Source organism: Chamaea fasciata, unplaced genomic scaffold (genome assembly GCF_029207755.1).
Source record: "Chamaea fasciata isolate MVZ Bird 193981 ecotype frontalis unplaced genomic scaffold, bChaFas1.0.hap1 SCAF_14, whole genome shotgun sequence".
NCBI lineage: Eukaryota > Metazoa > Chordata > Aves > Passeriformes > Sylviidae > Chamaea > Chamaea fasciata.
The window spans coordinates 2,473,074-2,487,952 of record NW_027094099.1 but is presented as its reverse complement, the minus strand read 5'-3'; the positions used below and the strand labels follow the sequence as shown (position 1 = coordinate 2,487,952).

The following is a 14,879-nucleotide window of genomic DNA, read 5'->3' as shown; positions in this document are numbered from 1 at the left end:
ACAAAGCCCAGGAGGACTTTGACACACCAGGAACTGTTGGAGTGATGGAAACTTAGATTTTAAGGTTTTAGGATATAGTAATACATGTGAGTCAAGGTGGAGGACTTTGGGTCCTCCTTCTTCACCTTATTCTTCCTCCTTCTTTTGGGTGGATGGTTTTCTGTAATTGAGTGAAAAAGGTCTGCATTGCAGGCCTTGGGTGGTCATTATTGGGTCAAAAGTATAAATAATAGAGGTGTCATCTCGTTATTGGGGAGTTTTTGCTTAAATAACCTTGGAAAGAGTTAGAGGTGCTCCATTTTACCTCATTTCTCTAACTTGCTGGTTGGAGCTCACGGCTCGTGAGTCTGTAAATAGATAAGAAATAATGAACACCCAAGTCCTAACTCGAAGGCTGCACTTCCCACGGTCTGTGAGGTGGAGGGGTGTAGGAAATGGAATCACAGAGAGTTCTCAAAATCTGACAGGGATAGTGGATGCAAATATAGACACAGGTGAAGGCTTTAGATCAAGACCTTAGAACAGACGAGACTTATTAGAACAATAAATAGTAACTACTATCTGGTTTGATTTATATCCTTAGAGCAGACCAGATTTAAAACTGCATTAAGATTGCTGTGGTGTAAAATAGCAATGCTTAAAGCAAGCAAGAGAGGTGCCTTCAACAAGCAAAAAAGAAATACACTGAGTAGCGAGAGACGTTACATTTTGCTGATGTGCCTTTGTGTACAACACTTGTAACGCTGTTTTGCTAGATGAAAAAACACATATTGTAGTGGAGCTGTGTAACACAAAGTAGTTAAGAAGCGACAAAGTTAAGAGAGTTTCTCTGTGGTTTTACCAAGCAGGGGAATTGTGGGAAATACTAAAGGTAAGAAGACTTTTAGAAGCTGTGAAAGCAGGCCCCCGAAACAGAAAGAGTAGAATTAGCTCTTAGAATTAGCTGTAGCTGCAAAGCTTGAAATTAGGAAAAGTTACAATAGTGCGGCAAGCAAGGACATGAAGCAATCGTTTGAGTCTTCAGGCTTAGCTAAGACAGACCTTAAGACTGCAGAAAAATATGTCTAGCAAGATAGTAGAAGGTTTTAAGGTCAGTAAGAGTCTTGTGTATTTGCACTCAGTCCTCTCTCTACCTCTGCCAGCCCTTTCCAGAGCTCCAGGAGTATTGTGTTCCCCTCCCTCCCACCCCGAGAGTTTCACAGGCAGTGCTTGAGAGTGGTTGGATTGGCTGCAGACCCTTCCAAGCTGATTTTATTTACACTAAAATACCGAACCATCACCCCAGAGCCTGCAGAGAGCTGACAGACTTGGTTTCAGTGAGGACCAGGCTTCACAGCCCCGCAAATCCCCTTTGATTGTGTGATGGGTGTTGGTTAAACACCGTGCTCAGTGCCAAATACCACTTCCACCCCAGGAACTGCCGTAAACAGAAATCTGGTGAATGCCTCGCTATCATCGTTTTTGATCTATTATCCCAATGGATGGTATCAGTCTACCCCTTCTCCTTCCTGATGGGATCTACTGCTCGGATTTACAGCTTCAAATTGTGATAAGTTTGAGGAAGCTGAAGTGAACATTCATTTGGAGCAATGCTTAATTAATTGCCGATTAGCTTATCAGATTTATTACTCAAGGGAAAATTATCTGTCACCTTATTGATGAGAGGGTGAGACACAAAGTCATTTGAAACAGAAAACACTCCAGAGGGGAATTCCTACTCTTCCTTAATCCTGTGTATAAGGAATCTCGTCCGGGCTCATGGCAATTAATAGAGGCAGTTAGTAACATTTTTTTTTTTGCCTCACAAATGTTGTTTTTCTGTTACTTCCTTAATTTGGTAATATCCAAGGTGTTCCAGGTTGGATGTGGCTTGGAGCACCTTGGGATAGTGGGAAGTGTTGCAGGAACACCCAAATCCCTCTGAGGGTCTGAGGTTCCAGCTGCCTCGGCCTCTGCTGGCTCAGCTTCCCTCAGTTTTCAGCTGCTCAGGGAGGGGGGGCCCAGGAACATGGCAGTGCCTCCTCACCTCTGCCCCTTGGACTTATTTGAGGGGGGATTCTGCCCCTGTGCCCCCTCAGGTGAGACTCCACCTGCAGAGCTGCCCCAGCCCAGAGAGGTCCCAGCACAGAGAGGATGTGGAGCTGCTGGAGCCAGTCCAGAGGAGGCCACGGAGACGCTCCCAGGCTGGAGCCCCCCTGCTCTGGAGACAGCCTGGGAGAGCTGGGGGTGCTCACCTGGAGAGGAGAAGGCTCCAGGGAGAGCTCAGAGCCCCTGGCAGGGCCTGAAGGGGCTCCAGGAGAGCTGGAGAGGGGCTGGGGACAAGGGATGGAGGGACAGGACACAGGGAATGGCTTTCCACTGCCAGAGGGCAGGGCTGGATGGGATATTGGGAAGGAATTGTTCCCTGGGAGGGTGGGGAGGCCCTGGCACAGGGTGCCCAGAGCAGCTGCGGCTGCCCCTGGATCCCTGGCAGTGCCCGAGGCCAGGCTGGACAGGGCTTGGAGCAGCCTGGGACAGTGGAAGGTGTCCCTGCCCGTGGCTGGGGGTGAGACTGGATCATTTTTCACTTCTGTTCCAACCCATTCTGTGATTCCAAGAGGAGCGTTTCAAAATGAAGGAGTAGCAGTGGAGGGAACATTTCTGCTTGAGGGGCTGCACAGTGTCACCAGCTGTGACTTGTCCCCCCTCGGCCTCATGACATTGGAGAGGCTCCCCTGGAGGCAGCGACCTGGGAATGAAGGGGTGTCCCGGGGCTTTCCTGTCACAGCCCCTGGGGGAATCTGATCAGATGGAAGTTTGTCTCACACAGCTGCAAGGGTATTTCAGCCCCATGTCAGGTGTTTATTTACTTCACACTCAAGGCAGCTCCCCTGGAAAGGGCGAGAAAATTGAAAAGTGCTGCAGGGAGGTTTAATTCTGGGGAACTTTAGACAAGCGCTCAGGCAGAAGAACCCCAGACTGTAAGATCTGGACAAAAATAAAAGAAATAATGGCACGTTGCTGGTCTGAGGTGCTAAATTACACATGGGGGATGTTCAGACACTGCTAAATTCACAGTTCTCTGTGGTGTGCTTCAGACGCAGCAAATGGAGTTTAATTGTGTGTAATGACACTCAGAATGCCTCTGGAGCTCTCTGCCAGGCCCCACAGCTGGCACAGCTGGCACTCACAATATCCACTCCCTAACAGCTCCCCAAAGGAGCTTTCTTAGATATAAATGCAACTTTAACCTTGGCATTTCCAGCCAAACTCCTGGGGCTGCACTGAAGGCTCTTCCCTTGGGTGCTTGAGAGTTCCTGTGAACCTTACCTGGAGTTTCCAAAGCTCCTTAATTGGGGATTAGAGTGGAATCATGGAACAGTCATAACCGTCTGCAGGGTAGTGCAGTTATTCCTGGGGCCCATCTGCTTGTTGCCTGTTATCCCAACCTGAGCACGCTGGAGAAGGTGGCTCCAGGCTCTGCAGGAGCGGCCATAAAGGAAGGATTCACGCAGCACTTAATTAGATTAATCTCTCCCTATTTTTACCACACTGTTGTGAAGCCACATTCCTGATTATTACCGAAAATTTGCAATACTGTGACATGTCTATTTATTTTTGTAAATGTTGTCTTTCCAGTAAAATAATTCTTTTTTTTTTTTCTTCGTCTTCTAATTTAAAATAATAACCTTGCTTTGCTGATTACCATTTTTCCCCAGATCAAATCAGGGAGTGCACTTTCACTTGAGGCAGAAAATGCTATATTTTGCATGTTAATGGGAGCTGGATGTTATCCCACAGCTGTGAATCCATTGGCACTTAGGCTGGGCTCTCAGATCCCGTCCTTGTAGCTACAGCACATTTTAAAGGCAACTCCACTTGGAAACGTGTTTTCAAGAAAATGTTGTGCTCAAAGCGGTAAAAATAGCAATGAAAATTATTTAAAAGCTGAAATAAATGAAGCTATTTATGCAGTGCCATTTTAGCTGAGCTTATGAAGGGGAACATTCTAGAAAATGGATGTAAATAGGTATTTAGTTACAGAGAGTGCATTGTTCCCCTCTCTATAGTTACAGTTTAGTAGTGCAGAAACCAACAGGGATTTTAGGATGTTTTCAGCCAAGTTCTGCTAAATCAACCACACACCAGTGGATGTAAAAAGAAATAAATTAAAAACGGGGGTTTGGGGATCATATTTCCCTGATAGAAACTGAAGCAGAGTGTCTGGAAGGGAGGAAGGGGAGACAGGGATGGTTCTGCTGGAGTTGCTGTGTCAGAAATGCTTTACCAGGTGTCAGTGGGGCCGAGACCAGCCTGGCGGGCCAGAGGGGCAGGACGGAGCTCAGAGCAGGCCCAGTCCCCTGCATTTGCTCAGTGAGAAGTTTCTGATTGCTGCTTTTGGAGTTCTTGGCATTCCCAGGGAGCTCCTTCCCGGGGAAGGACGGACGGCGTTACCCAGACACAGCTGCCAGCAAGCTCGGGGGCACGGCAGTGCCTTGGGATAAAGGCTGCCCTTGGTTTAATGATTGATCTGCTAATCTTCCCCTCAATCCCTGATAAGAGCAGATGGAGTTTCTTGGGTGGTGTTTGGCAGAGGGAACGTCGTGTTCCGGTGCCCGGAGTTCGCTGGAGGTCACTGAGCAGCAGCAATGCCCCTTCCAGGACCCGTGTGCTCCCAGCTGGGTTACAGAGATGCCCCTTCCCATGCCAACTGGGTCCCTTCTGTGGGTGAGCTCTGGTAGCCTGGATCTGTCTCCAGGCATTGTTGGAGGTTGGAATTTTCACTGGAGTCCAACTGAAGCCACTTTGCCTCCACCCTGTGTGGAAGCATTGTCAGTGCCACGGCTGTGCCCTGGGTGTTCTGATCAAATCCAAACATCAGCAAGGAGCCAAGGCAAGGCTGGAGGTGGAAGAACAAGTTAAAACAGCTCCTTTGAAAAATCCCCAAAAAGCAGCCCCACAATATTAACAGGAATGCCCTACATCTCGCCAGACTGTGTGTGCTGCTAAAATAGTTTCTGTGCTGGCTCCCGAGCTGTAGGATAAACTGTCACTGTGAATTATCACTTGCTGTCATGGGAATAACAAAGAAACCACTCCGAGTTTGTGGGTGTCAAGTGTAATTTATTCTGTTCCTTCAGCGTGTTGGGTTTTGTGCAAAGGGAAGTTGCAAAATCGGGAGCAGTTTGTCAGCAGCGCTCCTGGCACAGGGTTGTGGTGTTGTGCAGGGAGCAGAGTGTAAATCCCATTTGCACACCGGCTACGTTCAGCCGGGACACGCCACACGAGCAGCTACTCCTCATTTACTAATCAGTGGTGCTGTCTGTGCCCAACCCTTTTGTTTCCCAAAGGGAACGTGTGGAAAACACGAGTCGTCCTGGAGAGACACAGGTGATGATCCAGAACCTGATGCCAGAGACAGTTTATGTGTTCCGGGTCGTGGCCCAGAACAGGCACGGCCCCGGTGAGAGCTCGGCACCGCTCAAGGTGGCAACGCAGCCTGAGGGTGAGCCAGGATGTTCCTGCAGTTTTCCTCACTTTGGGAGCCATACTGGTTTTATTTTTTTATTCTCCCTATTCGCAACCTTTCCCAGAATCTGATGCTTTTTAAAAGTTGTACTTGTGAACCCCCGTTTCCAAAGATTTTCTAGGTCGGTGGGATTGTTGGATTTATGGTCGCCTTTAAGAACTGATGGGATATTCCTTGCTTAATTCCCTAAACCGTTATAACAGGACGGTTATGTGTTTTAAATGGTCATTACCTAAAAAAGAGAGAACCTTAGGCAAATGCCAAGTCACTTGTCAGGGTCATTCTAGACAAAAGGGACCCAGGGAACAAGATCTCCTTTGGAAATTTGGTCCCACCTTTCCACCCCTTGGTGGATCCATGTCACAATGGGAAACCCCCCGTTTTCCTGGGTGCTGGGCAGGGGTGGGCACACCAGGCTGGGCACTGACAGAGCTCCCCTGTTGTGTTGCAGTCCAGCTGCCCGGCCCCGCTCCCAACATCCGCGCCTTCTCCGGCTCCCCCACCTCCGTCACCGTCACCTGGGAGACGCCGCTCTCGGGCAACGGGGACATCCAGAACTACAAACTCTACTACATGGAGAAGGGGCAGCACACCGAGCAGGTACGGGGCTGCTGCAGCCACCCAGACTGCCCTGAGGGGCTGCACACACCTCGGGAAGGGTCTGCTTCTCTTGACAGGCTGAATCCTTCAGCCTCAAATGTGGGAAAGTCTTAAAATCAGAATTCCGGAGTGAAATGTTCGTGCGTGGGCTGGGAACGAAACCCTTTTGTTGGAGATGCCCTGTTTTGTTATTTGTCAACATCAAGTAGCTTTTGGGGAATTCCGTCACAAGGGGAGAAGGCAGAGAGCAGCCGCGCTGTTGTTGAGCTGTTCTGGGGCAGATGATATTAAAGATACTTGCACAGAGTTATTGGCTGGGTTTTAGCAGTTCAGCCTAAATACTGGTTTTGGCATGATCCCTAATCCAAACTTTCTTGAGTTCTTGGACTCAGTGATTGATATTTTGGTATTGCTGAGTTTCCAATAATTTAATTTTCTTGGTATTCCACTGAAGCATTCAGTGTGTTCTGTAGTATGGGCTGCCACCTGAGAGCGAGGATTAATCCCAGTCCTCACCACGTTCCCATTTGATTGCATATCAGTATCGTTCCAGCTTTAAAAAGCAAAGGAAAGAATATTTGTCTTCCCTTTTTAATTTTTTTTACATCAGTTTTTTAATAGAGTTGTTCCCTCTTGTACTTCTGCATCCCACTGTTTCAGTTATAGTGATATTATGATGGGTTTGGTAGTGATAATTATATTAATAAGATAATACGTATGTTATATGTATACCAATAGTATATACCTTATTGGTATGGTAATTATAGTGATATGATATTATGAGAGTTTCCGGTCTCTTTTCATGTCCAGCAGCAGCGCCCATGTTAAGATTTAAATAGGACAGGGAGAATTCTCTCCTGGAAGCTCCGAGCTGGCATCCTCCCAGTGCTGGCTGTGCCTGAAGGTGACACAGAGGTGTCACTGCTACCGCGGGCTGTGCAGGAGCTCTGTGGTGTTGGTGGCACCGCAGAGCTGACCCGAGCTGGCCCTGGGGGTGTCTTTGGGGACAGGACGTGGACGTGGGGGGCCTGTCACACACGGTGACGGGGCTGAAGAAGTTCACCGAGTACAGCTTCCGCGTGGTGGCCTACAACAAACACGGCCCCGGCGTCTCCACCCACGACGTCGTTGTCAGGACCCTCTCAGACGGTAAAGCTGCTCCACTTCTTTGTGTTCTGGGGTTTCAGCTGGCAATTTCCGACAAGTGAACCTTTAACCAGGCTTTTATGGGGTTTGTTCATTGTTGCGTGTGGCTGTTCACGGTCAAAAATCCCCCCGGAGGCCTTCCAGAACGGGGTGAAGGAAAATTGCTACACCTGCAGAAGGATCTGGGGTTGTGATTCCAGAACAATGGTGTCCTTCATTCCGGCATCAGCCATTTATTTCATGGATTATTGAGCCTACATTGAGCGTGGACAGAAAAAAAAAATACACTGAAGGCACCAACTCCAAATTATTTCCTGGGTTCTCTCACATATGAGCAAGGCTCTTGGTTTTGGAGGGGTTTTATTTTAATTGTGTTCTGTGTTTGCGCTCCAGCACAGATATTGTTAAATCCATTGCACAGAGTGGTGAGAGCAGACGTGAGGTCAGTATTTTTTATAAGACAGATAAAGAGGTGATGTGAGCAAACAGAGATACATGAGCAACTGCAGAGCGATCAGAGTTAGTGATAACTTGTATTTGTTGGAGAGATGTTTGGACGGAAGAACACGCAGAGGGAAAGGGAGCAGAGCCTGGAATCCTCTCCCCAGGAGTGACCAGGAGCAGAGGGGAATACTGTCCCAAACTCTGTCTGGGCCCAGGTTTGTTCCTGGGGCACTTCCCAGCTTTGCAGTGGTTTCTGTGTATTTGCTAATTCAGTTCCTCTTCCATGAGACCCTGTCAGCATCTTCTTGAACTCACACCAGCTTTTATCCACAACATCAAGTGGGCAAAGGTTCCACAGGTCAATTTCCTCTGCAGAATCCCCCCTTTCTGTCTGTTCTGCCCCTGCTCCGTGTTGACGTCACTTGTTGCCTGGGGCTGTGCTCCTGGAAGAGGGAATGCTCAGGGTCCACTGGTTATTCCTCTGTCCCACTCCTCATTCTGGGCACCTTTGCCATGGTCTCCCTGGTTCATCCATTCTCCAAAGACACGGAAATGGTTACCCATTTCTCCTGTGGAAGCTGATTCAACCTTTAGTTCCCTTTTCTGGGCTTTTCTCCAGGTTCCTTCTCTCCTTTGTTTTAAAAACTCAGGTAGAGGGGATTAAAATGGTATCAAAGGTGTAAGTGAGGTATTACTTGCATTTGAGGAGCTTTTTGGGCTCTTCTGAGCGCCAAGAGGAGTCATCCTGAGGTCTTTGTGCAGTTCTTTACCACAGGATCACACCCTGGGATCTCCCCAGCTCATCTCCCCCAGTACCTTCCGGCTCTGGCCTTTGTTTCAACCAGCTCCTTTCTCTGGCAAGCACTTCCCTCCCATCCCCTCATTGCTTAAAACTGAAGGGATTTCCCTTGAAAGAGGGAGAAACCCCTGTTCTGCTCCTATTCTAGCTCCTGCTCTCTCAATTTCGTGCCTTATTGTTACTTCAGATGATTTGGTGGAAGGTTCTGGCCCAGCAGGTGGAGTTTGAGTGGTCCCATTTTAATGCTGGCGCCACTTTGCCACCTCCAGAATCAAGATAGACCGGGAGAGGTTTCAGAGGTCCTGCAGTTGTTTCACTCCCCAGTTCCTTGAGAATTCCTGGATGGATAACACGTGGCCCTGGCAAAGAGGCTGCTGTTCCCTGGGTCTGACTCTAACATAATCCCTTCCTTCGCTTCAGTTGGAGAGACCATGGGAATCCTTTGGAAGGATGTGTCAAGGAAGCCTTCCCCTTATCTTTGTCTTTCTTTGCCCTACCTGACCCTTTGCTCACTGATTTCTCTAAAGGGCTGCCAGCTCCTTGGTTGGTTGAAGAAGAATTTATTATCAGTTTACAATGTCATTTTGAAGTTTTCCTTGGAGTTCTTTCTTCTCCAACTTCAGTTTTCACACTTCACCTATAGGTATTTAATTTCTAAAGCTCTCTGAAGGATGTCATCTTGCTTCTTAGAGTCTCATAACCCTGGCAAGCTCTCAAATCTTTGCAGAATTATGCACATTTTCCTCCCATGTTTTCCTGTTATGGTGTCCAGGAGCCATCTCCGTGTTCCTTGCAGGGATTTCTCCCTAAGCTTCCTTTAGCCCTGATTTAACAAAGCATCTGCATTTTTATGTAGGTTTTTGCTCCTAATCTGTTACAGTGCCTTGTTGCAGGGATAACTGTGCAGGTATTACCATTTGAGCCCAGGTTTATGTGCTGCTCCTGAGGATTGCTTCTCCCATCCTGGAATTCCTGATCAGGGATTATAGCTGGGAGTGGAATCTGATCGAGGCCCTTCCCTCACAGTCTCTGAGCCATCAACATGTCCTGCTGCTCCTGCCTGCTCTCCACGTGCTGTCCCAGTCCAGGAGATGCTTTTCCACAGCAAATCCCTGTTCTTCCCTGTGAGGGCGGCGAGTCACAGGGTGCCCAGAGCAGCTGTGGCTGCCCTTGGATCCCTGAAGTGTCCCAGGCCAGGATGGATGGGGCTTGGAGCGCGCTGGGCTAGTGGAAGGTGTCCCTGCCCATGGCAGGGCTGGCACTGAAGAAGCAAAGCTTGGCTTTGTGTCCTCTGCTCTTCACTGTGCCGCTTCTCAGGCCTGGTGCTCTTCATCCTCTGGTGTGGTGATTTCAGGCTCAGCTGGGTTGCCAAGGGAAAGGAAGGCACATCTTGCTCCTCTCCATTTCTGCCGTGGGCTGGTGGGTGGAGGCGGCTTGTTTTACCCCATCCCAGTGAGCCTTTCCAAACTCTTCTTCCACTTCATGCCCTCGGGGTTCTCTGGGATGTTGCTGTGGCTGGGCTGAGTTATTTGAAAAATGAATTCTGCAGGCCGGAGCAGTCCTCCTCCCTCTTTATCACCCCTGTGCTCCTCGGCCATCGTTGTGCTTCACTGGAGCCTCCCCTTCCTGCTAGGGAAGCCTCAGCTCTGCCAGGGGCACTGTTTGCTGTGGTGCCACAAGGAATTCCCGGCTCTCAGGGTTTCTCTTCCTCTCCCTTTTTGCCTGGATTTCACTGCCACGTGCAGCAAGTAAAGAGCAAGCAAAGAGTGGGAGTTCAAAGGCAGCTCCAATGTCTGAGGTGCTCTTCACCTCCTCACTGTCACAGGGCCCTGGGGGCTCAGAGGTTTGCTGTTACAGAAAATCAGGATAACAAAATCCAGGCCAGAAATTGAATCGTGAGTCCCCCCAGTCAAGCAGTATCTTCATTGAAGATTTGCCTTGGGAAAGAGCTGGGTGGGATACTTTCTCTGAGAGTTTGAGAAGTGCTTTTAAATATAAAGCATATTTAGATAGGTGTGAAAATAAAGACCTGAATAAAGAGTTTTTTCTTCATGATGAAAATACAGAACCCTCCTCAGCCATTCACTGTGTCAGAAAGTACCTGTGGGAGGATTGGTAATTCCTTTATGTGCTGCCTTAAAAAGAATGGTTTGTACTTCCATAGCAAGTGAGAGCAGAGAGTAGTTGGGTGTGGAAATACAAAATTCGAAGGTTTTGGGGTTGTAATTCTTTTCATGTTTCCAGTCCCCAGTGCTCCACCACAGAATCTAACGCTGGAGGTACGGAATTCCAAGGTAAGATTGGAGGATTTCCTGCTGGCGGTGGGTAAATAAAAGGCTGGGGGGTCTTAGACTGGCCACATTTTAGAGCTGCTTTGGGTCTTTTTCCTCCCATGCAGCTTTTGACCTCTTTATAGAGAATATCTGAATGTGGGGCTTGGAGAAACTGCAGCCCAGCTGTGGGCTGGCCGTGGTGGGATGCAGTGACAGTGCTGATGATGGGTGGGATTTAATGAGGCCCTGAAGGATCGGAGCTGGAATCCCTGCTCACTGCTGTTTGCAGTGTGGCCACACACAGGCACGCTTCTGGAATGCCTTGGCCACTTGAGAGGAGAAAATGGAATATTTGGCCATTTGTGCCTTTGGAATTGTGTGCGGAGATTTATTTTCGAGCTCTCCTAAAGATTTTTTTCTGAATACCTTCCTGTGCTGCCTTCCCCAGAGCATCTTGCTGCAGTGGCAGCCCCCTCCTGCTGGGACTCACAGCGGGCAGATCACGGGATACAAAATCCGCTACCGCAAAGTTTCCCGCAAGAGCGATGTCACCGAGAGTGTGGGCGGCACCCAGCTGTCTCAGCTTATCGAAGGTGAGCAGGACCTGTCCTCCCTGGGGTCCTGGCTGTGTTTAGGGGGCTCAGGGACAGGATTCCATTGGGTTCCTGCAGGGTTCTGTCCTCCCCAGGGGTCCCTGGCTCTGTTCAAGGGCTCAGGGACAGGATTCCGTTGGGTTCCTGCAGGGTTCTGTCCACCCCAGGGCCCCCTGGCTCTGTTTAAGGGCTCAGGGACAGGATTCCGTTGGGTTCCTGCAGGGTTCTGTCCTCCCCAGGGGCCCCTGGCTCTGTTCAAGGGCTCAGGGACAGGATTCCGTTGGGTTCCTGCAGGGTTCTGTCCTCCCCAGGGGCCCCTGGCTCTGTTTAAGGGCTCAGGGACAGGATTCCGTTGGGTTCCTGCAGGGTTCTGTCCTCCCCAGGGGTCCCTGGCTCTGTTTAAGGGCTCAGGGACAGGATTCCGTTGGGTTCCTGCAGGGTTCTGTCCTCCCCAGGGGTCCCTGGCTCTGTTCAAGGGCTCAGGGTCAGGATTCCATTGGGTTCCTGCAGGGTTCTGTCCTCCCCAGGGGTCCCTGGCACTGTTCAAGGGCTCAGGGTCAGGATTCCATTGGGTTCCTGCAGGGTTCTGTCCTCCCCAGAGGTGCCTGGCTATGTTTCGGGGCTCAGGGACAGGATTCTGTGGAGTTCCTGTCTTGGAATACAAACAGAAAAGCGGCTCCCAAAGGAGCTCAGGGGTCCTGTAGGCTGCAGGTGGTGCCTGGGGTGACGTGATTCCTCGCCCTGGATTGGCCATGCATTTGCTAAGTGGACTGGATGATTCCTTATAAAACGTTTGTAAAAGGCCTGGAGAAGGTGACCCTGGGCTCACTGTGTGCCCAAATGCCAGAGATGGAGGTGTGGAGCAGGTGGGCAGAGGAGCAGGGGCGGGCCAGGGTTGGCACAGGCATCTGGACCCAGCTCCAAGCCCTGGGGATCCTGACCTCGGGCATCTCTGGAATATCCCACCTCATGTCCATGGAATATTGTAAAGGGAATGCCTTTCATCCTTTTGTACGCTTAAAATCCAGTCTAGTCCATCGCTCAGTGTCAGTCACATGTTGCTACCGGGGCTACAGCAGGAACAGGCAGTTCACGAGAGCAGGAGCAACGCTACATTGTGTTGCCTTTAAAATCTCTCTAAATGAATACTTGGTCAAAAGAGAAGAAACTGGGAGATTCTGGAAGAGTTTCTAACAAGATACTCTGATTTTTCTCTGAAACTCCAGCTGTGACTAAGTAAGTCTCAGTTTTCTCACAGAATTGAGATATTCCTGTAATTCCAGTATATTTCTGCCAGCAAAAAAACCTGCTGGAGAGGTTCAATATATCAAATTTGGAATGCCTTTTCACAGTGCTCTGATTTTTTACTGGACTCTCCCGTGCATTAAACACGTGTGTGTGTTTGCTCACCTGCTGCCTCAGTGCCACCCCCAGGTTTGGTGATGGTGGGGGTGTTCCTGTTCTTAAAACTAATTAATTAAACCAATTAACAGCCATAAGTTAAAGCATGCTTGCAAAGAGGCCCTCCCAGTCCTTTCCAGCGCTGATGCTGTGGGGGCAGCAGGGATAGAAGGCTGGGATATCCATGATTCCTTGGGATTTAATTGGCATCTGTGGGAATTGCTGGGCTGATGGACCTGTAGGAATTGCCAAGGTGGTGGATCTGTGGGAATTCCTGGGCTGATCGAGCTGTGGGAATTGCTGGGCTGATGGACCTTTGGGAATTGCCAAGGTGATGGGTCTGTGGGAATTCCCTGGCTGATGGATCTGTGGGAATTGCCAAGGCCGCGGACCTGTGGGATTTGCCAAGGCGATGGATCCGTGGGAATTGCCAAGGCGGTGGATCTGTGGGAATTGCCAAGGTGATGGATCTGTGGGAATTGCCAAGGCGATGGATCCGTGGGAATTGCCATGGCGATGGATCTGTGGGATTTGCCATGGTGATGGATCTGTGGGATTTGCCATGGTGATGGATCTGTGGGATTTGCCAAGGTGATGGATCCGTGGGAATTGCCAAGGCGATGGGTCTGTGGGAATTGCCAAAGTGATGGATCCGTGGGAATTGCCATGGTGATGGATCTGTGGGAATTGCCAAGGCGATGGGTCTGTGGGAATTGCCAAGGTGATGGATCTGTGGGATTTGCCAAGGCGGTGGATCTGTGGGATTTGCCAAGGCGATGGGTCTGTGGGATTTGCCAAGGCGATGGATCTGTGGGATTTGCCAAGGCGGTGGATCTGTGGGAATTGCCAAGGCGATGGATCTGTGGGATTTGCCAAGGCGATGGATCCGTGGGAATTTCTGGGCTGACGGACCTGTGGGAATCGCCAGGCTCACAGGTGTGTGGGATTTTTGTCCTGCAGGGCTGGAGCGAGGCACCGAGTACAGCTTCCGCGTGGCCGCCATGACCGTCAATGGCACCGGCCCCGCCACCGACTGGGTGTCAGCTGAGACCTTCGAGAGCGACCTGGACGGTGAGGGACCCTGGGGTTGGGACAGTACAGAAAATTCTTGCCGAGTCAAGAAAACAGCTTGAAATGAAACTCTGCTTCTACGCTTCCCAGTGCTGAATGTTGGCACCAGGTGCCTCCTGCTAAGGAATACTCATTTATAGTAACAAGGAGATGCCACAGTAGGGAAGAAAGTCATGGGAAATGTTCTTAGCCACAGCCCTTTGCAGTTTTACCCCCATGTTGGTGCTGTGCTTTCTTTGACCCATAATAACTTATTTTGCACAGACGAAAAGGGAGATAAATTTTATTTTCCATATTTTCTGCACCAGGTCTCCCATCAGAAATTCTGTTGTGGGTATTAAATAAAAATTATATTGAAATTGTGGTTATTAGAATAATTACATTGAAAATCCCAGTGATGGCGGAAAGGTTCCTGAGCTTGTTGGAGCGTTAAATGGGATATTCCAAAGCTCCTTGCATGTGCTGTAAAGGGTTCTCCTCAACAGGGGATCTGTTTGACCAAGTCCATGGATTTGTGTGCTGTGCCAGAGCAGGCCGAGTGATCCTGGCAGCTGGGAGGTGGAATAATGGAAATGGGTCAGTATTTGCTCTCTGCTGCTGGAGGATCCTTCAGCAGCCGGCTTGGGAAGGCTGGAAAACCCTTCTCCCATCCCTGTCTGTGCAAAGCTGATGCTCAGCCTGATGCTGGTCCTCCTGCAGCTCATTCTCCAGTGTGAAGAGAGCAGTTCAGGGATGTGGATACTGGAAATTCTTTGATCTGTGTGGCTGCTGGCCCTTAGTGGATGTGACACACCCTTGGAGCTGCCAGGTCCCCAAAATAGGGCAGAGCTCTGTAAGTGAGCACCTCACAGGGCAGTGGAAGTGTCCCTGAGCTGGAGTTAACAACACTTTGCCACAGGACAGCACCAGGATTAAATTTAAATTTAAACAGGGCAGAAGGAGGAAGAAGAAAAATAACATTTTCCTTCTCTTCTGGCTTTGTCATTTAATTTTTTTCACCTCTGAAAGTTGCAGGAAATCTGACTTTCTACACATCCTTTCCA

General features: G+C 49.5%; 1 protein-coding gene across 7 annotated transcripts in view; it reads left to right on the top strand.

Moving 5' to 3' along the window:
* The window catches only part of NEO1 (neogenin 1), a 168,742-nt gene that overhangs the window by 125,100 nt on the left and 28,763 nt on the right, over positions 1–14,879 (top strand). For all 7 annotated transcript variants that reach the window (XM_066196692.1, XM_066196691.1, XM_066196689.1 and 4 more), the window contains exons 9-14: positions 5,331–5,485; positions 5,961–6,109; positions 7,120–7,258; positions 10,743–10,792; positions 11,220–11,364; positions 13,726–13,836. In XM_066196692.1, coding sequence (XP_066052789.1) covers positions 5,331–5,485; positions 5,961–6,109; positions 7,120–7,258; positions 10,743–10,792; positions 11,220–11,364; positions 13,726–13,836 — 749 coding nt within the window. The remainder of the gene's footprint in view (positions 1–5,330; positions 5,486–5,960; positions 6,110–7,119; positions 7,259–10,742; positions 10,793–11,219; positions 11,365–13,725; positions 13,837–14,879) is intronic.